We start from the raw sequence: 26,724 nt of genomic DNA on the forward strand, positions 1-26,724 counted from the left end.
TCGGCAAGCTGTTAAGGGGGTGTGACAGGGGGTGTGTCCTAGGCTTATATACTTTTGCTAATAGGTGTCCCTCATTCCCATCTCAGAAAGTTTGGAGGTATGCAGGAGCCATGTTACTGGTGGGGTCATCAGGTGATAATAAAGGGGAAGAAGCCTGAAAAGGGAAAAGTACTGCAGCCACCACATCTGAGGACTGGTCAGCTGCAATATATTCTATTTTTGGTTTCGGGTTTAGACCCGCTTTTTATGATTATGACCCCGAAGTGGGTGGGTGAGCTGCAGCTGGAGCGCAGTTCTGATATTTGTGAGCGTCGGACTTTTAATGCATTTTTTGGCCAGAGGCTTTCTCATCGATTCGTTTATTCATCCATTTTTTTTTTTTCGCTATAATTTGTGCAATTATTTATAGTACTTGGCGTGTCTGCGTTTTTTTTTTTTTTTTTTCTGTAAATTTTATTCAGTTTTTCTGTTGGAGATTTGTTTACAGCTAAATGAGGCCCCTGGTGGCCCTTGTTGTAGCAATCAAATCCCGCGTGGAGATAAATCCAGGACTTTCAGAACGCACATTTATTCAGCATGGTGGGACTTCTATTTTTGGCACTATACCTGCTTTTCATTTGTTTTAATTCTCCAATATAAATACTGAGACCCTCAACTGTGTATCCCCCACCTTTCCCCGTCTCTGATATCAAACAATAGTATAATAGTATAGGACAGGGGTCCCCAAACTTTGCTGTCCTTCAGACTGTAGGGGAGCCGGACTGTGGTCAGTGGGAGTAGAAAATGTCCCGGCATAAGTTGGAGCAATTAGTGCCCCATTGTTGATGTCAGTGGGAGGAATAGTGTCCTATCATTGGTGTCAGTGGGAGGAATAGTGCCCCATCATTGGTGTCAGTGGGAGGAATAGTGCCCCATCATTGGTGTCAGTGGGAGGAATAGTGCCCCATCATTGGTGTCAGTGGGAGGAATAGTGCCCCATCATTGGTGTCAGTGGGAGGAATAGTGCCCCATCATTGGTGTCAGTGGGAGGAATAGTGCCCCATCATTGGTGTCAGTGGGAGGAATAGTGCCCCAACATTGGTGTCAGTGGGAGGAATAGTGCCCCATCATTGGTGTCAGTGGGAGGAATAGTGCCCCATCATTGGTATCAGTGGGAGGGATAGTGCCCCATCATTGGTATCAGTGGGAGGGATAGTGCCCCATCATTGGTGTCAGTGGGAAGAATAGTGTCCTATCATTGGTGTCAGTGGGAGGAATAGTGCCCCATCATTGGTGTCAGTGGGAGGAATAGTGCCCCATCATTGGTGTCAGTGGGAGAAATAGTGCCCCATCATTGGTGTCAGTGGGAGGAACGGTGCCCCATCATTGGTGTCAGTGAGAGAAATAGTGCCCCATCATTGGTGTCAGTGGGAGGAACGGTGCCCCATCATTGGTATCAGTAGGAGGAATAGTGCCCCATCATTGGTATCAGTGGGTGAAATTGTGTCCCATCATTGGGGTCAGTGGGAGGAACGGTGCCCCATTATTGGTCCCGGTGAGAGGAATGGTATACCATCATTGATGTCAGTATAGAGGTGTGCTCCCGCTGTGTTCCTAAATATGAGTGCCACATCCCGATATGAGAAGCATATTTGAGGATTCCCCTTGGGGAGGAACTTTGAAGGTCACTCAAAAATATACAAAAAATATTGAATATATATGAGTTTTATTACAAAAATGGTAAAAGGTAAACATACACAAATAACAGTGAAAACTAATAAAATTATTGGCAAAACTGATATTGGTATGAAGGTGTACAAATCACTCAACCAATTATTCCATGCAAGATCCGACGTTTCAAGGTGAGAACCTCTTCTTCAGGGATTTTTTGGGAATAATTTTATCTGTAAGTATTGGAGAGATTTATCAAAGCAAACAAGCAGTTGTCGATAATATAAAATACAGTAACAAAATATTGGTATGAACATGTTTTTTGAGTATAGGCATACACTCATTATAGAACAACATTGTAAGTAAAAAAATCGTTGTATACACTTACATGGTTGAAGGACGCATGAACACCACAATTGTTTTGCCACAGATTAAAAACATGGAACATTAACGACACCCACAGAGATCATCGTCAGCCTTGTCTATGAAAGGAAGGTTTGGTACTTGGAGTCGGTCCAAAAAGGGATGTCAGTAAGCATGTGATAGTGGAGAGTGTGCAGACCAGAGGGGGCCCAAATTGCTCCAGCTGGAGTCCAAATTAGCCCAGCCAAGGGGGCGGGGGTCAGTCACAGTAATGCTGTAGATGGCAAGGAAATACAAATAATAAATAAAAAAAGATAAAATACAAAATATTTGTTTTATCTAGGTGCAATGTACAGAGAGTACAATGACGCAACAAAACCAAAAATATGCACGTATATAAAAATACTACATATATATAAGGCGATAGCCTGATGGGTGTGCGTCAAATAAATGCACATATAGCGTCTCACTAGGATCAAGCATGGTTTATAACACTGCTACAAAAAGAAGGAGCCAGTGCATAGAGTAAGTTGGAGCCTATGCTCTACCAATTTTATGACTATGAGGGATAACCAGTGAAACTGGATGTGTAAAGATGAAAATATAGTCATGACATAAATTAAATGTGCATATTTGCATATGAGGACAAATAGGTAAATCCCTTTGAGGTGATAAGAACTGACCTTAAGACAGCAAACTCCGAGGCAAAAATGGATCCATCTCAGCTCCATTTGGAGGAGGCGCTTGTTCCAATCGCCTCCTCTGGGGCTGGGATGGATCCGATCAAGCATTTGTTGATTGACACTTTTTCATACAGATATGTTTTTGTGCATCCTCGGGGACCCTCTGCTCCAACCCGGCACGGGGTCCGGGTCTGTTATACAGGACCCAGAGATTCCTGGCGGTGGGGACCTTCCCTGCTGACATCTCCGGATGTCCTCCCCACTTCCGGGATACGCCGCTGCACGCACTCTTGCGTTTCAGCGACGTCACATCCCGTGCCGGTGGGAGACGCCCGCCGGCCACGCCTCTGGCCTTTCGTTCCGGTGACGCACTTCCTGTGGTCATCGGGGCGTGGTTATGGGCGGGTCTGGCGGGCGCCGCTCAGGGAGCCCAGGGCCACCGGGGGGCGGAGATGCAATCAGCTTGATTGCCTTCACCGGACTGCGCTCCTATATAGGCACCACTCCCAGCATGGAGTACTGTGTACATCCACTGCTGGGAGGAAGTTTGCCTCGGAGTTTGCTGTCTTAAGGTCAGTTCTTATCACCTCAAAGGGATTTACCTATTTGTCCTCATATGCAAATATGCACATTTAATTTATGTCATGACTATATTTTCATCTTTACACATCCAGTTTCACTGGTTATCCCTCATAGTCATAAAATTGGTAGAGCATAGGCTCCAACTTACTCTATGCACTGGCTCCTTCTTTTTGTAGCAGTGTTATAAACCATGCTTGATCCTAGTGAGACGCTATATGTGCATTTATTTGACGCACACCCATCAGGCTATCGCCTTATATATATGTAGTATTTTTATATACGTGCATATTTTTGGTTTTGTTGCGTCATTGTACTCTCTGTACATTGCACCTAGATAAAACAAATATTTTGTATTTTATCTTTTTTTATTTATTATTTGTATTTCCTTGCTATCTACAGCATTACTGTGACTGACCCCCGCCCCCTTGGCTGGGCTAATTTGGACTCCAGCTGGAGCAATTTGGGCCCCCTCTGGTCTGCACACTCTCCACTATCACATGCTTACTGACATCCCTTTTTGGACCGACTCCAAGTACCAAACCTTCCTCTTATAGACAAGGCTGACGATGATCTCTGTGGGTGTCGTTAAAGCGGAGTTCCACCCTGGATTTGTTTTTTTTTTTTTTAATACCCCCGGGACAGTCAGGGCTAGTGCATTCCACAATGGCTAGCCTCTGATCTGTCCCGGGTTGCACTTACCTGCAAGACGAAATACTTACCTTGCAAACGTCTTGTCCAGCGCTGCCATCTCAGATGTGGGCAGCTTGAAGCCAGCGCGTCCTCTTCGGCGTCTTCTTCCGCCTTCTGTGGTCCCACGATGCTCTGCGCCGGCCCCGACGTCACTTCCGGGTCGCGCGCGTCACCCCTCCACAGCTTCTGGGCATGCCCAGAAGCTGTTTAGAAGGGGATGACGCGCGCGACCCGGAACTGACGTCGGGGCCGGTGCAGGCGCAATGATTCCTGGGAGCTATGACGTCCAGCTCCCAGGAATCATTGCAGAGCCAGGAAGTGACGACGGGCCGCGGCCGAGGAAGGAGGAAGAAGGAAGTAAGGTAAGTATATTTTGTTCGCTACGAGGTAAGTAAAAAAAAAAAAAATATGCGATTATCCATTTCTTTTTCAGGTGACCCGGAGCGAGAAGATGGAGGTAAGTATAAAAATAGGGTGGAACTCCACTTTAATGTTCCATGTTTTTAATCTGTAGCAAAACAATTGTGGTGTTCATGCGTCCTTCAACCATGTAAGTGTATACAACGATTTTTTTACTTACAATGTTGTTCTATAATGAGTGTATGCCTATACTCAAAAAACATGTTCATACCAATATTTTGTTACTGTATTTTATATTATCGACAACTGCTTGTTTGCTTTGATATATCTCTCCAATACTTACAGATAAAATTATTCCCAAAAAATCCCTGAAGAAGAGGTTCTCACCTTGAAACGTCGGATCTTGCATGGAATAATTGGTTGAGTGATTTGTACACCTTCATACCAATATCAGTTTTGCCAATAATTTTATTAGTTTTCACTGTTATTTGTGTATGTTTACCTTTTACCATTTTTGTAATAAAACTCATATATATTCAATATTTTTTGTATATTTTTGAGTGACCTTCAAAGTCCCACCCCAAGGGGAATCCTCAAATATGCTTATCATTGATGTCAGTGGGAAGAATAGTGCCCCATCATTGGTGTCAGTGGGAGGAATAGTGCCCCATCATTGGTCCCACCAGTGGGAGGAATGGTGCCCCATCATTAGTGTCATTATGAATAATTGTGCCCCTTTGTTGGAGTCAGCGGGGAGTAATTATGCCCCATTGTTGGGGTAAATGGATGGATAAAAGCAAAGGCCCACATCTGGACCCCAGGCTACCGTTTGGAGACCAATGTTATAGGTGCATTAATGCAGAACTTCTGTTTAAAATAACAAGATAAAAGTAGATATCTTGATAAAATAAACTATTTTTTGCTGCAATATTTACCACCAATCCAGAGATTTCCCCCACAGTACTTTTTTCTGCCACTGGATGTCCTCAGTCTGGTGGCCAGTATCATTCAACCCACTTCCTTTGAACTCCGCCTGGCCTCTGAATGGACAGTGAAGGGAGAAGCAGCACAGTGATGAGTTCATCTCTCTGTCACTCTGCTCTCTCCTTCATTTAGAATGCTTCTTGTAAGCACACAAATTAAATTGGCTCGAGTTGAAATTCTTATTATTCAGCAGGTATTGGCTTAAATGTACCCAGTATATGGCTAGCTTTACCCATGCTTAAACCTTAATGGTTTCTGTAAATCTAATGGCCTAGTTTATGAAATCAGTTTGAGATGCTTTTGAGGTCATTCAGAATTTTTTTTTGACAGATACATTTAACCATCTTCTATTCAGATGGAAACCTATAAGCATACAAAAGCCCCAGTTCGACACAAACCTAACACGAACCCACCCTGTAAGCCTAACACTAACCCTCCCTGTAACCCCAACACTAACAATCCCTGTAACCCCAACATGAAACCTCCCTGTAACCCTGACACTAACCTTCCCTGTAACCCCAACACTAACCCTCCCTGTAACCCTAACACTAACTCTACCTGTAACCTTGACACTAACATTCCCTGTAATCCCAACACTAACCCTCCCTGTGATCCCAACGCTAACCTTCCCTGTGACCCTAACACTAACCTTCCCTGTGACCCCAACACTAGCCCTTCCTGTAACCTCAACACTAACCCTCCATGTAACCCTAACACTAACTCTCCCTGTAACCCTGACACTAACCTTCCCTGTAACCCTAACACTAACCCTCCCTGTGACCCTAACGCTAACCTTCCCTGTGACCCTAACGCTAACCTTCCCTGTGACCCTAACACTAACCTTCCCTGTAACCCCAACACTAACCTTTCCTGTAACCTCAACACTAACCCTCCCTGTAACCTGTAACAGGACCTCAACCCACACTGTACTTGTTGACTTCCATCAGTATACAGCTTCCTCCCAGTCGTGAACATATATACCAGATTTTCTCAGCCGCCCTCATACAAAGCTAGCCGACAACTTAGCTTGTACTGGAATCTCCTGTTTATTGAACAGTCACACAGAATTTATATACACCATGGACCTCCCCCTCCTGATCAAATTACCACACACAGGTAAGGGGTTGCCTGATTACATTATCATACGCAGATGAAATTGTATACAGAAATATATTTACCTGAACTAATTATCTAGCCACCTGGACAGAAACCATGTGAGGTCATTAACATTTAACAATGGAACAGACAGACTTAACACAATACACGTCACACCTCAATCTACAGACAATAGGAAAAGACTGCCAGTGACAGTCTGTGCATCTCCTACATTGAAGTACATGGAATACACATCTAAGCATTGCTTTGATTATTTAGGAGTCACAGACTTCATGGCAACAGGCTATAGGTCTCACAGTGTAAAGTGGGATTAAATCTTCATAATTCTTAAGAGATATTGTTGATAAATATTACTCTCCCATTTGAAGTTATCCAAACCATTTTCTCAGTGTCCATTAAGTATCTGTCTTTCACTCCCAGTGACAGTGAGTACCATCATATAACCTAAACACTAACCCTCCCTGTAACCCCAACACTAACCCTCCCTGTAACCCCAACACTAACCTTCCCTGTGACCCTAATGCTAACCCTCCCTTTAACCCCAACACTAGTCCTCCCTTTAACCCCAACACTAGTCCTCCCTGTAACCCCAACACTAACCTTCCCTGTAACCCTAACACTAACCTTCCCTGTAACCTCCACACTAACCTTCCCTGTTACCTCAGCACTAACCCTCCCTGTAACCTAACACTAACCTTCCCTGTACCTCAACACTAACCTTCCCTGTGACTCCAGCACTAACCCTCCCATTGTTGGTAAACCTGTGTAGACTGTTTTTCACTTCGACATTGTGTTATTTTGTGTAGACCTATACACAATTCCAATTGACTCAACCTAACCCTAACTTAACCCCAAACCTCTAGCCCAACAGTCAAACCCTAGCCCGACTTCAAATCCCTAACCCTAAACCTCTCCTTATCCTATCCCTACCCGAACCTAATCCCCTAACCCTGCCTAACCCTAACACCCTATCCCTACCCTAGTCCCCTAACTCTAACCCTGTCTTACCTTAACTAACCCCATAACCCTATCCTAACCCTAGCTCCTAACTACCTAACCCTAGTCCTATGTCTATCCTAACCCTAATCCTCTAACCCTCCCTTAATCCTATTCCTACCATAAACCTAAATCCCTAACCCTCACCTAATCCTATCCCTACCTTAAACCTAATTCCCTTAACCTCACCTAATCTTATTCCTACCCTAAACTAACCCCCTAACACTAACACCCAAACCCTACCCTTGTCCCCTAACTCTAACCCTATCGAAACCTTTCCTAACCCCATAACCCTAGCCCCTAACCCCCTACGCCCTAGTCCTTTGCCTACCCTAACCCTATTACCCTAACCCTCACCTAATCCTATTTCTACCATAAACCTAGTTCCCTAACCTTCGCCTAATCCTATCCCTACCTTAAACCTACTTCTCTAACCCTCTCCTAATCCTATCCCTACCTTAAACCGAATTCCCTTAACCTCACATAATCCTATTCCTACCCTAAGATAACCCCCTAACCCTTACACCCTAACCATACCCTAGTCCCCTAACTCTAACCCTATCTAATCTTCCTTAACCCCATAACCCTATCCTAACCCTAACCCCTAACCCCCTAACTATAGTCCTATGCCTACCCTGACCCTAATTCCCTAACCCTCCCTTAATCCTTTTCCTACCATAAACCTAAATCCCTAACCCTCACCTAATCCTATCCCCAGGGCCGGCCTTTGGGGTGTGCGAGCTGTGCGGCCGCACAGGGCGCATGGGCAACAAGGGCGCCGTGCGGCCATCACAGCTCGCAGAGGATCAGGCTGAGCTGTGTGAGAGACACACAGCTCGCCTCACTGCAGCAATAGGTGATCGAGGCACGGCTGCACAGCGGGAGGTGAGCGGCGACTGCGGCCTGGACAGGGTTAACACAGGCCGCGGCCGCCGCTTACCTCCCGCTGTGCAGCCGTGCCTCGATCACCTATTGCTGCAGTGAGGCGAGCTGTGTATCTCTCACACAGCTCAGCCTCCGATCCTTCCACGGAATCCACGCTGACTTCCTGCCCAGTGCCCACACATCCCCGGGAGTGTGGGCGGGCGGGAGGAGGAGAAGGGGCGGGGCGAGGAGGAGCTGACGATCTCTCCTCTGGCGTCAGTGCAGGGAGGGAGGAGAGATCGTCAGCTCCTCCTCGCCCCGCCCCTTCTCCTCCTCCTCCCGCCCACCCACACTCCCGGGGATGTGTGGGCGGGAAGTTTAAAGAAAAAAAAAAGGTGCAGACAACGTAAAGAAAGTGACATCTCTCTCCTTCAAAAAATGTGTGGGGGTCTGTGATGTAAGGGGGGGCTCTCTGATGTGGGGGGCTATGTGTGGGGGGCTCTGTGTGGGGGGGGCTTTTTGTGGGGGGTCTGTGATGTAAGGGGGGGCTCTCTGATGTGGGGGGCTCCGTGGGGAGGGGGGGTCTGATGTAAGGGGGGCTTTTTGTGGGGGGGTCTCTGATGTGAGGATGTGAGGGGGGCTTTGTGTGTGTGTAGGGGGGTCTCTGATGTTAGGGGGGCTTTGTGTGGGAGGTCTCTGATGTGCGGGGGGCTCTCTGATGTGGGGGGCTCCGTGGGGAGGGGGGGGTCTGATGTAAGGGGGGCTTTGTGTCGGGGGTCTCTGATGTGAGGGGGGCTTTGTGTCGGGGGTCTCTGATGTGAGGGGGGCTCTGTGTGGGGGGTCTCTGATGTGAGGGGGGCTTTGTGTGTGGGGTCTCTGATGTGAGGGGGGCTCTGTGTGGGGGGTCTCTGATGTGAGGGGGGCCTTGTGTCGGGGGTCTCTGATGTGAGGGGGGCTTTGTGTGTGGGGTCTCTGATGTGAGGGGGGCTCTGTGTGGGGGGTCTCTGATGTGAGGGGGGCTTTGTGTCGGGGGTCTCTGATGTGAGGGGGGCTCTGTGTGGGGGGTCTCTGATGTGAGGGGGGCTTTGTGTCGGGGGTCTCTGATGTGAGGGGGACTTTGTGTGTGGGGTCTCTGATGTGAGGGGGGCTTTGTGTGTTGGGTCTCTGATGTGAGGGGGGCTCTGTGTGGGGGGTCTCTGATGTGAGGGGGGCTTTGTGTCGGGGGTCTCTGATGTGAGGGGGGCTTTGTGTGTAATGTGTCTGATGTGAGGGGGGCTTTGTGTCGGGGGTCTCTGATGTGAGGGGGGCTTTCTGTGTGGGGTCTCTGATGTGAGGGGGGCTCTGTGTGTGGGGTCTCTGATGTGAGTGGGGCTTTGTGTCGGGGCCTCTGATGTAAGGGGGGCTCTGTGTGGGGGGTCTCTGATGTGAGGGGGGCTTTGTGTCGGGGGTCTCTGATGTGAGGGGGGCTTTGTGTGTGGGGTCTCTGATGTGAGGGGGGCTTTGTGTGTGGGGTCTCTGATGTGAGGGGGGCTCTGTGTGGGGGGTCTCTGATGTGAGGGGGCTTTGTGTCGGGGGTCTCTGATGTGAGGGGGGCTTTGTGTGGGGGGTCTATGATGTGAGGGGGGCTTTGTGTCGGGGGTCTCTGATGTGAGGGGGGCTTTGTGTCGGGGGTCTCTGATGTGAGGGGGGCTCTGTGTGTGGGGTCTCTGATGTAAGGGGGCTCTGTGTGGGGGGTCTCTGATGTAAGGGGGGCTCTTATGTAAGGGGGGCTAAGTTATTAGTGATCATAAAAAAGAAAAGTCAAATAAAGTGCAAAAAAGGTGCAAGAAAATTCGCGCGGGGGGGGGCGCCACGGGATTAGCTCGCACAGGGCGCATGATCACCTAAGGCCGGCCCTGCCTATCCCTACCTTAAACCTAATTCCCTTAACCTCACCTAATCTTCTTCCTACCCTAAACTAACCCCCTAACACCCAAACCCTACCCTTGTCCCCTAACTCTAACCCTATTGAAACCTTTCCTAACCCCATAACCCTAGCCCCTAACTCCCTACGCCCTAGTCCTTTGCCTACCCTAACCCTATTACCCTAACCCTCACCTAATCCTATCCCTACCATAAACCTAGTTCCCTAACCTTCACCTAATCCTATCCCTACCGTAAACCTGATTCCCTAACCCTCTCCTAATCCTATCCCTACCTTAAACCAAATTCCCTTAACCTCACATAATCCTATTCCTACCCTAAGATAACCCCCTAACCCTTACACCCTAACCATACCCTAGTCCCCTAACTCTAACCCTATCTAATCTTCCTTAACCCCATAACCCTATCCTAACCCTAGCCCCTAACCCCCTAACTATAGTCCTATGCCTACCCAAACCCTAATCCCCTAACCCTCTCCTGATCCTATCCCTACCTTAAACCTAATTCCCTTAACCTAGCCTAATCCTATTGCTACCCTAAGCTAACCCCCTAACCCTAACACCTTAACCCTACCCTAGCCCCCTAACTCTAACCCTATTTAACCCTAGCCCTCTCTTTACTCTACCCTAACCCCAATACCCGATCCTTACCCTAATACTTTCCTAATCCTAACCCTCATCCTTAGGTAGGAGCTGTATTAATGGTCAAGCTCTGTAATGTCCAGAGAGAAATATTGAGGTTGCTTCTGAAAATTCTAGTTGAGTCATACATATCCACTGACTTCAATTCTTTCTAAGTGACCCTAAACCAAGCAAGCAGAAAAAAAAAATATATATATATATATTCTGCAAGCACCCCTACCTACACCTCCTTTTTTAAATGTAGGGCCAAAATACACCTAAATTCCAGGTTTCCTTTGGCTAGGGCTGCCACCTTTTCTTCAAGCCAAACCTGAACATTTTTGCAGCACAGGGCAATGTTTTTGTAGTATGCACTATAGGATTGTAAAAGGCTTGGGACACCTTTGGGTGCCCAAAGGAGAGTAGTAATGTGGCGCGGGTAGTGCACCCCGATGAACAGCGGGTGTGGCCAAACACTGGAAGGGGCTTAAATGGGCATGGTTAAATAAAACAAAAACATTCTTGTACCCATAAATTATGCTTAGGTGAAAAAAAAAAATAACATATAAACTTAGTCTACCTTAAAAGTGTTCAGTCAGTAGAGCAGTGTACAGTGTCAGGAGGGCAGTGGACGGTCTAAAAAGACCCCTGATGTCTCACTTTTGAGACAGAGAAAGGGACTGAGGACAGAGATTCCCTAGTCTCTTTTCTCCGCAGCCTCAGCTGCACTGGACAGGGAATGAATGAGAAGTGCTCTTTGCTGAGTGGTTTCCTGTTCATTCATAAACTGAAGCATCAGAAACACAGTTTACTATGCTTCAGTTATTAATGGACACAGGAGCGATCAGTACCGATTGCTCACTTTGTTCATTTAGAAAAAGAAAGGGGTCAGTAAATGACATATTTACTGGCCCCATTCCCTGACCCCCACTCTCCATCCTGAAACATCCCCAGCAGCAGTCAGTGAGAGGGGAGAGGAGGGAAGCCGGAAGCGTTGTGGGGAAAAGCAGAAAGAAGTGAAACCTGGACAGGAGGGGTGCAGCGGGGATGGGGGTGTCATTTACACGACCGATCCGCTGTATTTTCCTGTTGGAGCCACTTAATGATGATGGAAGGGAGAGGAGGAGAAGCGTCCTTTCAGCTGTTGCAGTAAGGAAATACAGCAGATCCGTTCTATTAAAGGCCGCCCTCGCTGCCCCTTCTGTCCAGGTGTGAGAGGGAGGCCATATGGGTCTCCTGGAGCATGGGGAGCCTCAGACTGGTCTAAATAATTGGATTCAAAACCTGGACTGTCCATGTGAATCCTGGACAGGTGGCAACCCCACCGCTGGCCAGTCACATGATGCATATGGTCCTTCTCCTTCTTCTGAGAAGCCATCAGTACTGCATAAAATTACATTCATAAGCAACCTTCTCCTGTGAGCCCTGGTAAGGGTGATGATGCACCCTCAAGGGGCATGTCCATGACCAACTGGGCTCACAGGAAGTGGACTACATGCGGCTGAGTGTCATTCAAAGCAGAAGAGGACTGATCAGCGGGGGAGGATGATGTAAAGGACAGCCCTGGAGAAGGGTATTGGTATTTTGAAAACTTTGAATTTTTAAAAAGGCATTGCTTTGAACTTTAAATCCAGCCTAAATTTTAACAATTTGAGAAAAATGAAAACATTGTGCGACCTATTTTATATATTTATTTATTTCTTTTTTTTTTTGCTTTTCTGACTTTATCTACTGTTTTTGATTTTTTTTTTTTTTTTGTATAATGACAAGAGCCCATGTTGTATCTGACAAGCTTTTCACTCCTATCCTCGGCCATTTGAAACTTTTTCTGATTGTTATTCTGTCCACATGAGTGGGCAGACGATGCCGGAGAGGAGGAAATTGACTGTAGTACAGTTTTAGCACCACATTTGATGTGAAAATTCAGTTCCTCTGGTCCAGAGCCAATGGCAGCTGCACAAAATTATGTTTATAGACAACAGAAATGGCTCATTCGATACAAAGTAGAGCGGCAGATAGAGAGACGGGTATTGTTGGCTGCAGAATTCATCCATTTTATAGGCTGTGTTTGGAGAGAAGGGGAAGGCTGCGCGGTTTGTAGCAGAGTCCTAATAACCTGTCCGGATCCTCTCCATCTGGTCACACTCCAGTGTGTTTGGTTTATGGTGCTGTACTTCTGTGTAATGCTCTTGTAATGAATGCCTTTGTTAGCTTGTGTTTATGTTGTATGAAGGTCATGATTATGCTTGTATTTACTGAAGGTACAATTCATTTCCTCTGTTAGCAATCCAGGACTTGCTCTAGTTAAAGAGGTATGAAACCACCATTGGGAAACAGATTCTTCAGTCACATGGTAATCTAAGAACCTTCCTAACCATCTTAGTCATCAATAAACTTTGTGCTAACTAAAAAAGTAATTATACGTTATAATTATAAAGTAATAAAAGTATCTATAGACCTCATGCAGCCAATGGTTCTTATTCTTCTATAGAGATCTTTATATCATTAGAGGGGTCACCAGCAGGAGGAAGGCGGTCCTGATTCCTTTATATAGATCTTTATATCACTAGAGGGGGTCACCAGAAGGAGGTCCTGATTCCTCTATATAGATCTTTATATCACTAGAGGGATCACAGACAGGAGGAAGGAGGTCCTGATTCCTATATATAGATCTTTTTATCACTAGAAAGTCACTAGAAGGAGGAGGTAGGTCCCAATTCCTCTAAATAGATCTTTGTATCACGAAAGGGATCACCAGAAGGAGGCCCGATTCCTCTATATAGATCTTTATATCGCTAGGGGAGTAACTGGCAGGATCAAGGAGGTCCTGATTCCTCTATATAGATCTTTATATCACTAGAGGGATCACCAGCAGGAGGAAGAACGTCCTAAATTCCTATATATAATTCTTTATATCTCTAGAGGGATCACCAGCAGGAGGAAGGAGGTCCTGAGTCCTCTATATGGAGGATGGGGCCCCAACAGAGACAGTCACCTCCCAGGACAGCCCCAGAAAAGAAAGGATGCCCAGACCACCCAGGGGGGACCCTGCGGGAGTCAGTTATGATGGGGAGAGGGATGGTTGGGGTAAGTCTGAGAAGCCGAGTAGAAGGTTCCTCGAGAAGATTGGACAGGACAGATTTAGCAGAGGGACTCCCCAGCAACCTGCAATCTGGGACAGCAAGAGCCAGTTATTCATCTCCACTGAGCAATGCTCATCTCTATACACCCCACTGCCCCTCTGTCCACTCGGCTGTTCCCCCTATGTACCCCACTGCCCTCCCATTCTCCTGCTATCCCTGCCCCCCTACACTGTGTGGGATGATATACCTGTATGAACTTTTTTTGCTTTCTTCAAATTAAAGTGGACAGGAAAGCTCTGAAAACTATTATTTTTTATTAATTTGGCATGAAATAAACTCGCTCCTTTGGTGCTACCAGTGAGCTAAAGAACCCAACTTTTCACAATAGATAAAATATAGGTAAAGAAAAGCTAGATAGATAGATAGATAGATAGATAGATAGATAGATAGATAGATAGATAGATAGATAGATAGATAGATAGATAGATAGATAGATAGATAGATAGATAGATAGATAGATAGATAGATAGATAGATAGATAGATAGATAGATAGATAGAAGAATGTTCTCTTGGTCCGGGCACCTTCTCTCATGAATAATCAGTAACGACTCAGAGTTGCTCATTCTCTTGGCTCTTCCCTTCAGCTGAGTTCCATTGCAGTGTGCGGAGTTGTGATGCGGAACATGCGTCTGTCTTGGTTAATGGCGGTACATTGATGACATTGCACACCTCACTGGGCCAGGTAAAATATGGCTTTTTAGTCCCATCGCAGGCATGGAAGAAGGAGCAGAACACGCAGCATTAACCCCCCCCCCCCCAGTGGGTGGTAGATTTACTCTCACCTGAGTCACTTCAATGTTCTGTGAAGACAGATTATTCCTTCCTGGAGTCATCAGTCAGTCTCCATGCCGGTTGTTTTCCCAACAGGCCGCATGTGGGAATGTGTAGAGCCGTCACAGGAGGCACATAAATGTCCATTTCCAGCATAGTGCCAGTGAAGAAAGTATTGATCTCTGACTGCGCTAAGCAATTCTACACACACACTTCACCTGTATTACAGGAAATTGCAAACAGAACACTCACAATTCTATGCAATGCAACCCAGAAAAGATGTGTCAGCGAGCATTAAGGCGATGCGCCGATCATTATTGGAAAACTATATTGTGATCATGGGTGTGGCCTAACCACTTGCCGACCGCCTACCTGTAAATGTACGTCACTACTTTGACATTAAATACTGGGGATATGGCTGCAGCTAGCATCTATAACCCCGGTACCTTTTTTTCAGTCAGGTGATCTGCATTCAGATAAAAGTGATCACAGCGGCTAATTCACTGCAAGATCACTTTTATAGGCCTATGGAGATTTTGTTGGGAAAAAAACATTCCCCTCTGGGTGATCTCTGTACATTGCAGGGATTATAACAAACTTTGTTGCAGATTTCTACCTTTTGTTATTCTGAAGAAATCATTGTTTGTTCCTCTGTGCTGAGTGGGTCTAATGGGAGTGGTTTCATAATTATCTATCAGCTGTGCAGGGCTCTAATGAGGAAATCTGCTGGGCCTGCATCCCTTTAGGCGTGTTCCTATTGGGAGTATCTCACCAAAAATGAAATTTTTGTTGCAGGGGATGCCAGAAATCTGACTTGTATCTTAGTGCAGACTTCTGGGAAAATTGGTGAGCCAATCACACAAGTAAGAAATTATGTTTCTGGGGGGGGGTTAGTATACATTCTGTGTACAGAAAAGCTCCAAGCGGCCATATTGTATTTTTAGAAAACTACAACAGCTTCAGATTAAAAAGGAAAGGGAATTTTTAATAGCATTCAATTACAATATGATTTGTGTCACAATTATATACGCTATATTTGTTTTTTCTTTATTTGCTGATTTTTTTCCCAGCAAAAGTGGCGTTACCCTTTAAAGCGTGACATGTTTGGTATCTTATTACTAGGCATAACATCATATTTCACATTATACAAAACAATTTGGGTAAGTTTTCTGTTTTTTTTTAATTTCATTAACCTCTTAACAACCAACCACCGCAGTTTTACTGAGAAAAAGTAGGGATAATGGCTCCCCGTGGAGACAGAACGGCAGTCTGCCATTGTAAACACGGCAAACAACTGTTCTGTCAGTAATGAACACAGGGATCCTCTTATTTAGGAACACAGGTCTCTGTGTTCATGCAGCAAGCCCATCCCCCACACAGTTAGAAAGCACTCCCTAGGGACACATTTAACCCTTTGATCGCCCCTGGTGTTAACCCCTTCCCTGCCAGTGTCATTAGTACAGTAACAGTGGGTATTTTTTGCACTGATTTTTGTCATTTTTATTTATTTATTTATTTTTTTACTATTAATGGCGGTGATCTGCGATTTTTAGCGGGACCGCGACATAGCAAAAGTGTCAAAAATGTCAGTTAGGTGTCCGCCGCAATGTCGCAGTCAAATCGCTGATCACCGCTATTACTAGTAAAAAATAAATAAAGAAAAATGACATAAATCTTTCCCCTAGTTTGTAGACGCGATAACTTTTGCGCAAACCAATCAATATACACTTATTGGGATTTTTTTTTACCAAAAATGTGTAGCAGAAAACAAATTGGCCTACAAGTATGAAAAATTTTGATTTAAAATTTTTTTTTTTTATTGGGAATGTTCTATCGCAGAAAGTAAAAAATATTGTTTTTTTTTTTTCCAGAATTGTCACTCTTTTTTTGTTTATAGCGCAAAAAAAAAAAAAAAAAAAGAGGTGATTAAATACCACCAAAAGAAAGCTCTTTTTGTGGAGGAAAAAAAGCCTCAATTTTATTTGGGTACAGCATCGCACTAAAAAAGGTCATTAATTCTATTTGGGTACAGTGTCGCACGACTGCGCAATTGTCAGTTAAAATAACGCAGTGGCGTATCGCAAAACATTGGCCTGGACATTAAGAGGGTAAAACCTTCCGGTCCAGAAGTGATTAAAGCCTGACATGTTAGGTATCTTATTACTTGGCCAAACATCATCTTTCACATTATACAAAACAATTGAGCTAAGTTTTCTGTTTTTTATTTATTTTATTTCATTAAACTGTATTTTCTAAAAAAAAAATTTGACCGCCATTTTATTCTCTAGGGTCTGTTAAAAAAAAAAAAAAAAAAAAAAAAAAATATATATATATATATATATACAGTTTTAAGTAATTTCCTAGCAAAAAATACAGATTTTCATTTGTAAACAACGAATGTCATAAAGAGGCAAGTTGTTAAAAAAACGCACTGCTTTAACTTGTTAAACGCTCTTTTCTGTGTGATTTTATTACGAAGTGGTGTAAACGATCCCCGGATTCACAACTTTTTGCTTGATGCGGTTTCCATTTAAGTCATTGCAAATGCATGTCAGTGCACGCAGTAAGACATAAAACACTGAAAGTGACGTTAAGGATTTTTTTCTTTAATAACAAACATGTTATTGCTACTTACCTGCCTGCTCTGTGTAATGGTTTTGTACAGATCTTCCCTGATTCTCCTCTTCTCAGGTCCCCCGCTGGCACTTCCAGCTTCTCCCACCTTATGAGTGCCCCTATAACAAGCCACTTGCTAAGGAGGCACTCATGCACGCTCCATCCCGATCCACTGACGCACGCAGCGCCCCCTGCTCTCTCCTTACAGATTGTGATTGACAGCAGCAGCAGCTAATGGTTCCAGCTGCTGCCTCTATAGCCAGTGAGGAGAGAGAGGAGAGAGCCACTGCTCTTGTGCACATTGCTGGATCGAGATCAGGCTCAGGTATATATAAGGGGGGCTGGGGGTGGATCCTGTGCACAGAAGGATTTTTTTACCTTAACCGCTTGCCGACTGCGCACAGTATATTTACTGCGGCAGTCAGCCCCGGCCAGGCAGAGTGACGTAGATCTACGTCGCTAGCCTGTGACCGGCTTTTGAGCCAATAGCGGGTGAGCGCGTGCCCGCTGAGGCGCGCGCCCGCCCCGGCTCGTTCACAGAGGAGTCCGCGTGTGTGACCAGCGGACCCGATGTCCGCCAGTCACACTACAATCGTCGGTAGAGCGGGAGAAAGGCAGGCGGCTTATGTAAACAAGCCGCCTGTCATTCTCCCCTGTGTAAAAATGGAGATCAGACGGTTCTACTATGTAGAACCGTTGATCTCTGTTTTTACAATAGTAGACCTGTCCAATCACAGTTAGAAACACGCCCCTAGGACACACTTAACCCCTCCCTCTCCAACACAGTTAACCCCTTCCCTGCCAGTGTCATTTTTACAGTACCAGTGCATATGTATAGCACTGATTACTGTAGTAATGTCACTGGTACCCCCAAAAGTGTCAAAAATGTCAGTCAAGGGTCCGATCTGTCCGCCGCAATGTCGCAGTCCCGCAAAAAAATCGCAGATCGCCGCCATTACTCGTTAAAAAAAAACCACCAAAAATGACAAAAATCTTTCCCTTTGTTAGTAAACGCGATAACTTTTGCGCAAACCAATCAAAATACGCTTTTTGCTATTTTTTTTTTACCAAACATATGTAGCATAAAACAAATTGGCCGAAAATGTTAAAAAATTTTGATTTTTACATTTTTTGGGGGGGAATTTCATATTAAAAATAGTGAAAAATATTGTTATTTTTGCAAAATTTACGCTCTTTTTTGTTTATAGCGCATGATCAAAAATTTGCACAGGTGATCAAATACCACCAAAAGAAAGTTCTGTTTGTGGGGAAAAAAGGATGTGAAATTCGTTTAGGTACAGCATCGCACGACCGCGCAATTGTCCGTTAAAGTCACGCAGTAAAAAATCGCAAAAAACCCCCTGGTCAGGAAGGGGGTAAAATCTTCCGGGGCTTAAGTGGTTAATCCAGAGAATTTATGCCTTTAGAACCACAAAATAAATTCCATAAAAATATCTCCTAGTTTTTAGACACGATAACTTTTATGCAAACCAATCAATATACACTTATTGTGTACATGTAGCAGAATACATATTGGCCTAAATTGATGATGAAAATTCGATTTTTCACCATTTTTTTTATTGGACGTGTTTTATAGCAGAAAGTAAAAAATATTGTTTTGGTTTTTTTTTATCAGAATTGTCGCTCTTTTTTTGTTTATAGTGCAAAAAATAAAAACAACACAGGTGATCAAATACCAGCAAAAGAAAGCTCTATTTGTGTCGAAAAAAGGACATCAATTGTATTTGGGTACAGCGTCGCACGACCGCGCAATTTTCAGTTAAAGTAACGCAGTGCCGTATCTCAAAAAATGGCCTGGTCATTAAGAGGGGTAAATCCTTCCAGTCCAGAAGAGGTTAAACTGTATTTTTCCCCAAAAATTGCGACCGCCATTTTATTCTCTAGGGTCTCTGCTAAAGAAAAAAAATATATATATATATATAATGTTCTACGTAATTTCCTTGTTTACAAGACCTACTATCACTATACTGGATTTGCGCACTGCCTTTCGATTGTCAGGGCTCACGATCAAGACCCTCCTGTCTTGAATTGTATTGAATTGTATCATGTATAATAATAATATTATAATAATAATGACAATAATAATATAAAAAATGGTAATTCTAATACTAGTAATAATAATAAGAATACAGAATACTAAATTCTTAATTTGTTAATAATATGTATTATTATTATACAATTATTCTAATAATAATAATAATAATGAATAATATTAATAATAATAACAGCAACAACAATAATTTAAAATATGATAATACTGCTACTAATAATAATAAAAACAACAATGATATAAAATATAGTAATACTACTACTAATAATAATAATAATAATAATAATGTGAATAATAATAATAATAAATGATAATCATAATACAAAATATAACAATACAAGTAAAATAATGTTTATTTCCCATATAAGTAATTTATTATTATTTACAACACCTGCTATCACTGTTTTGGATTTGCCTTTTGATTGTAAACTCTCATGATCAAGGCCCACCTGTTCCTTTTGTCTTAAATTATATTGTAATAAATCGTATCATGTATAGTAATAATATAATAATAATAATAATAATAATAATAATAATAATGTATAATAATAATAAAATATATTAATACAAGTAAAATCATTTGTATTTCTCATATAATTTATTTATTATTTTTTACAACGCCTGGCTTGTTTACAACACCTGCTATCACCATACTAGATTTGCGCACTGCCTTTGTTTGTAAGCTCTCACAATCAAGGCCCACCTGTCTCTCTTGTGTTAAATTGATTTGTATCATGTATGATAATAATGATGATAATAATCATAATAATAAATAATGTATAGTAATAATAATAAATATAATAGTACAAGTAAAATGATTTGTATTTCCCCAATAAATTATTTATTATTATTCAGTAATGACTTCCTCCCTGTGTTGGTTTTTTAGGTCACTTTTTGTTCTTCAATTCTGGCGGGGATCGCAGTCCTACAGTGATGAGCCCCTGGCTGCGCAGTAACAGCGCCGGCTGCAGAGTGGAGGTAGCCGTGTTCCTGCAGAAGACCGGGAGATATATCCTCCGTCTACAGCCAGAAAACGTGCCAATTTCTGTTGTTGAAGCTTCGCCAACAATGGAGAAAAATCGGTGAGTTATTTAATGTATTATTTACTCCAGAAATAAGGGGATAGAAGTGAATATTTCCCTTAAAGTGTCACTAAAAGCAAAATTGCTTTTTTTTTTTAGATATAGTAAGAGCAGTTTAAAAACATCTTCCAGTTTTATTTTTGCAATCTATGTCCCCATTGGGGAGATTTCCCTACACTTCCTGTCCCATAGCCAAACAGGAAGTGAGAAGAAATCCCTCCACAGTGAGGGAATCCTGGGGTGTCCCCATAGGAAGATTTCCCCTCTATTCCTGTTCTAGCAACAACAACAAATTTGGGATTTTCTTTTACTTTCAATGATAATGGTAAACATGACAAATACAAAGAATGAATCTCGCTAAAGGGGGCAAAGACAGCAATAAAAACCTGAAAACAGTTCTAAAAAATTAAATAATTAATTAATAATTAATAATTTAATTAATAATTAAAATAATTAATTTTTAATACTCAAAGCAAACCCTCCCCCATTCCACCCATGTCTTCTTGTTTTATTTTGTTGAGGAATCACTTTGAAAAACACCTGCCTAGCATTTCTAGCTGCGGCCATTTTGAGTAATGGCAGATGATTCGGGTAGCATTTACTGCCTGGAATCCATCTGCCCTTAGCTAGGCAGGCAAAAGGATGTACTTAGCTAAGAAAGCCCCTCCCCCATGAAGATTCCTTGGATTTATGACATAATTTTGGCCTAGGCCAGAAACCAGGAAGTAATTGAAGAAATGTATTTAAAAAAAAAAAAATAATGTATAAAATAACTATAATAAATCTTCCTATTTATGTACTAATGCTGGCAGCATAAGAATTACAAATAGTTCATGTTGATTGTGAGAGTGAAGTTCCACTTTAACCTGCAGCCTTATTTATTTTCCATATCGAAAGTTTTGAACCCTCTACACAAGTTATTAGGAATGATGGCCGGCACATTTTTCTCAGCAGCTGTTTCTAGTAAATTTTTGTTATATCTGTCAATGTTGTTGTGTTTATGCATTCATTGTTTATTATCTGATTGCTGCATCTATGGGAGGAGTAGGGTTGTCTCCGCCTATAGCAGGCGGGTTCTTATATACTGAGGTCTGCATCTTGTGCCACTTAGCTTTAATTAAAGCGGTGTTATACCTAAAACCAAAAAAATATTTTACTGCACAATACACATTCATTGATGTGGCGGCTGCTTTCCTTTTCTTTTTTTAGGCTTTTTTTTTTTCCTCCTTTATTTTTACTCAGTAACCCTACCAGTAGACATGTGCAGAAACAGAAAAATGTGTTTTGTTAGATTTTGGTAGTTTTCGGATTGATTTGTTGTGTTACTATTTATGTTTTGTTAATTAGTTTTGTTAATTTGTTTCGTTAATTCATTTAATTAATTTGTTTCGTTAATTTGTTTCGTTAATTTGTTTCGTTAATTCGTTTCATTAATTTGTTTCGTTAATTTGTTTTGTTAATTCGTTTCATTAATTTGTTTCGTTAATTTGTTTCGTTAATTTGCTTCATTAATTTTTTTTCGTTAATTTGTTTTGTTAATTTGTTTTGTTAATTCGTTTTCGTTAATTCATTTCGGAATTTGTTTAGTTTTTGTTAAATTTAGTTTTGTTTATTCATTTTCTAAGAAGTTCAGAATTTTTGAACCTTTTGAAATTTTTGAATTCTGTGTGAAGAATAGCTGGTTGTTAGGGAGCGGGCGGGGAAGCTGGCCGCCGCGTCCTTAGCAACCGATAACTCTTCAGCTGTCAGCGGGATTCCCCAATGAGAGCTGAAATGTAAACAAAAGAATGCCAGTAATGGAAAATTCAGGGAAAAAAAAAGTGCGGGTTCCCCCCGAATCCATACCACGGCAAAATGTAAAAAAAAAAAAAAAAAACGTGTGGGGTCCCCCTCCTCCAAAATCCATACCAGAGCCTTATCCGATCAAGCAGCCTTGTAGGTTGGGGGAACACACGTCTGGTATAGCAGGCTGATCAAACCAGGCTCGGGGTCAGTGGTCTGCTGCGCCAGTGGATTCCTGTGCTTCCGGATCTCGTAGAACGCACAGCAGGGCTGGTGTGACGACACTTCCTCGTTCTGACCAGGGCTGCCTTTAATGCAGGGCAAAAGGGGCAGCTGCCCCGGGTCTAGTCATTGTTGTGGGGCCCAAAGCAGCTGCCCCTTGAGCCCGCACTGCCCGCAAATAGTTGATAAGGGGATTTAAGAATGCTTAAGAAAATGTTTGCCCAGGGTCCAATCAGTATTAAAAATGGCCCTGGTTCTGACGCATGTCATGACCACGCCCCCAAGCCAGCTTTCATATGATCGAATGCTGCAGGCTGTGTTTTTATCCACCGTGTATTTAACCACTTGCCTTTTTACATCGGCGGTGTGGCCCTCCCGGGCAAAATCAAGTTAATAGGCGTCATCTGCCTGGGAGGCCACTAGGGGGCAAATGCACGCTGCCAGAGGTGTGCTCCCACCCCCAATCGTCAGCGGGGAAGCCAGTGCGGATGCCAGGCGGCTCCGATTGCCGTCTGACGTCGACGATCTCCCCCCCCCCCCCCGACAGAGAAGGACAGACGGCTGATGTAAACACAGCCGTCTGTCATTCTCCCTGACATGATCATAGAGACCATGCGATCCTGCTATATAGGATCACAGATCTCTATGGTCATTTTAAAAGCCCAACCCCCCCATAGTTAGAATCACTCCCCTAGACTTACATTTAACCCCTTGATCACTGTAACATAAATGTAAGAGTAGGGTAGTTGTGCCTTAGCGAGATATGAAGTGATCTGTAAAAGTAGTATAATTGTAGATGTAGTGTCATTTTGGGTTATTAAAGACAGTATTCAGTAATCAGTCATACGTATATGTCCTGTTATTAGCATTTGAAAAGGACAGGACCAGTCTCTAGGATAGAGGTGACACCTAGATGCCAATAAAAGTCTCCCATGCAAGTAAACAAAAATTGTCACCTTCCTGAAGCCTCAAAGAAAACTGCTAGTCATCTTGGCTATGAGGATCTGCAGGGGACGATGATAGGCTCCAAACAGTCTGCAAGCTTTGATTGGTATCTTCAGATCAAAAGAATGTATTTTATCTCTCATAAAAGCTAAAATATTAGTGGCAGAGAGATGAAAAAATAATTCCTTCTTATGGCTCACGTGTTGGGCTACAAGTACATGTAAATCTGTAATTGTAGCGTGTGTAGAATCCTAGAGAAACGCACAAAACCGTTATATGGTGCCTGATTGCAGCAGGCAGGCAGTGTTTGGTACTGTCGCGATCAGACCGATGTGCTGGTGTCAGAATTCCTATGCCCGACTCAGCGGTCAGCGCCGTTCTGTGGTCAATTCGACTCTGGTCAGTTCAGAACACGAAACCTCCTGTGGGCTGGGACGGGGACAACCCCCTGGGGTTGATTGGTCAAGGGCTAAAGTCCAGCCCACATTCATATTCCAATAAATTGGGGAACCTGATATATGGACATTGTTCTTCCATGAAGCCAGTTCTAAACTGGGGAGTCCCCACACGGTTTCCGGTATGCTTCTACCAAGGGATAAGCTTCGGTAAAGTTTTATTTCTGTTTTTATTCCTTTTTATTTTCATAGCAAATTGCCAATTGTGTGTCTTTTTGTATTTTTTGTAACTCCTTTTGCTTTGTATATATTTCTTCTGCACTGCCCACTTTCGGATATTAAATTATAAAATGAATAAGTGACTTCTGTGTACTAAGCTAGGACTCATATCTCTAGAGAAATTGTTGCATTTTAGTGCCTAATTGCTTGGTCTAAGCTACATGCCAATCTGTATGAAATTGCACTGCGTGTTGGCAGATTGCATGCAGATTGTAAACTAGACAGAGATCTGTGTGTGTGTGGTGGCCCAGCAGACCAGTCTGCGGACAAACTGTTGGGTGGTGGCAGGCTATCGTTTGTGGTGTGTGGGTGTGTGGACAGTGGGTGATTAACACTGGGGTTCTAGCTTGTAGGATAGCTGAAGGAATCCTAGTAGTGTGTGATAATTGCTAGACTGCTCCCCAACCCTTACAGTGCACCAGATTGTATGTAAGCTTTGTGTCTGCCTGTGTGTGGTCAGCCAGCTGGATTGGAGTAGAGTCTCCCTCTAGTGGTGACCAAAGGCAGTGCGGGCTGTGAAAGTGTCACAGCCAGTCTTATTACTCAGTAGGAATTTCCCTTATTCCCTTATACTCCCCAGTCATGAAACCACGTCTCGGTTAGCTAGTCGCCGTGGGCGTGGCCAATCGTGACCATCACCAATAGTATTAACCCCTTCCCTGCCAGTGTCATTATTACAGTGACAGTGCATATATTTAGCACTGATTACTGTAGTAATGTCACTGGTCCCCCCAAAAGTGTCAAAAATGTCAGTTAGGGGTCTAACAAAAGTCCCACAAAAAATCGCAGATCGCCGCCATTACTAGTATAAAAAAAAAAAAAAACAATAAAAATGACATAAATCTTTCCTGTAGTTAGTAGACGCAATAACTTTTGCGCAAACCAATCAAAATACGCTTATTGTGATTTTTTTTTTTTTTTTTTACCAAAAAATATGTAGCAGAAAGCAAATTGGCCTAAAATGTAAAAAAAAATTGATTTTTTTAATTTTTTTTTTGGGAATGTTATATAGCAGAAAGTAAAAAATATTGTTTTTTTTTTCAAAATTTTTTTGCGATTTGGCACTGCATTATGTTAACGGACAATTGCGCAGTCGTGCGACGCTGTACCCAAATAAAATTGATGTCCTGTTTTCCCCACAAATAGAGCTTTCTTTTGGTGGTATTTGATCACCTCTGCGATTTTTATTTTTTGCTCTATAAACAAAAAAAAATAGCGACAGATTGAGCCCAAAGGGGTGTTCCAGGGGGTGTGGACAAAACCGTGCCTTGACATTCCTTTTGGGCAGGCCCGGACTCCGCTATGCGTACATATCTCGATCTTATTTGGTTTTTGTTCTGTTTTTTTCTTCCTCTATTTATTTGTAACTGTAAGCCCCTGTTCACATAGAGGCGACCTGTGAGGCGACCTGGTCGCCTCACAGGTCGCCGCAGGTCGCCTGCCATAGAGAAGCTGCGGACCCGTTCTAACAGGAGCGACACAAGTCGCTCCGACTTAGAAAAAGGGTCCGGAGCTTCTTTGGGGCGACCAGGAGGCGACCGCCATAGACTTCAATGTTATGAAGTCTGTGGCGGCCGCTCCGAGGTCGCGGCGCGCTGCTCGCACCGCGACCTCGGAGGTCGCCAGCTGAAGTCGGATCGCCCCTATGTGAACGGGGCCTGACAGTTACTACTTAATATCTTTTTGGTATGTTGTATTTCTATTAATGAAAATCAATAAAAGTATTTGAACAAAAAAAAAAAGCGACAATTCTGAAAAAAAAAAAAAAAAAACAATATTTTCCAATTACTGCTAAATAACATTCCCAAAAAACAATTTAAAAAAATAAAAAATTTTCATCCTTTTAGGCCAATTTGTTTTCTGCTACATATTTTTGGTAAAAAAAAAATCCCAATAAGCGCATTTTGATTGATTTGCGCAAAAGTTATTGCAACTACAAACTAGGGGGAAAGATTTATGTCATTTTTAATTATTATTTATTAGTAATGGCGGTGATCTGCAATTTTTAGCGGGACTGCGACATTGCGTCAGAAAGATCGGACCCCTAACTGACATTTATGACACTTTTGGGGGGACCAGTGACATCACTACAGTAATCAGTGCTAAAATTATGCACTGTTACTGTAATAATGACACTGACAGGGAAGGGGTTAACCGAGGGGCGATCAAAGGGTTAAGTGTGAGCCTAGGGAGTGCTTTCTAACTGTATGGGGGAGGGACTTTTGAAATGAACACAGAGATCTGTGATCCTAAATAGGAGGAACACAGGCGCTCTGTGTTCATTCCAGAGAGAAGAACGGTCGGCTGTGTTTATAAGAGCTGACCGTCATTCTCTCGCAGCGGGGAGCGATCGTGGGTGGCCGGCGACAATCGTTGCCCACAGCCCCCGGCCCGATGCATCGGCTTCACCGCTGCCTAGTGGGAGCGCTCCCGCGAATAGACGTATCCATACGCCGGTTCCTGCTTCAGAGCCAGATAGCCGCAGTATACGGTATCTCACAAAAGTAAGTACACCCCTCACATTTTTGTAAATATTTTATTCTATCTTTTCATGTGACAACACTGAAGAAATGAGACTTTGCTACA

At 43.3% G+C, this 26,724-nt stretch overlaps 1 protein-coding gene across 2 annotated transcripts in view; it reads left to right on the top strand.

Moving 5' to 3' along the window:
* The window catches only part of LOC309549185 (ALK tyrosine kinase receptor-like), a 1,241,121-nt gene that overhangs the window by 553,415 nt on the left and 660,982 nt on the right, over window positions 1-26,724 (top strand). For both annotated transcript variants that reach the window (XM_082249296.1, XM_082249297.1), the window contains one exon: window positions 20,320-20,515. In XM_082249296.1, the coding sequence (XP_082105422.1) occupies window positions 20,320-20,515 (196 nt within the window). The remainder of the gene's footprint in view (window positions 1-20,319; window positions 20,516-26,724) is intronic.

Source organism: Pelophylax lessonae (genome assembly GCF_965119305.1).
Source record: "Pelophylax lessonae genome assembly, chromosome: 3".
Lineage (NCBI taxonomy): Eukaryota > Metazoa > Chordata > Amphibia > Anura > Ranidae > Pelophylax > Pelophylax lessonae.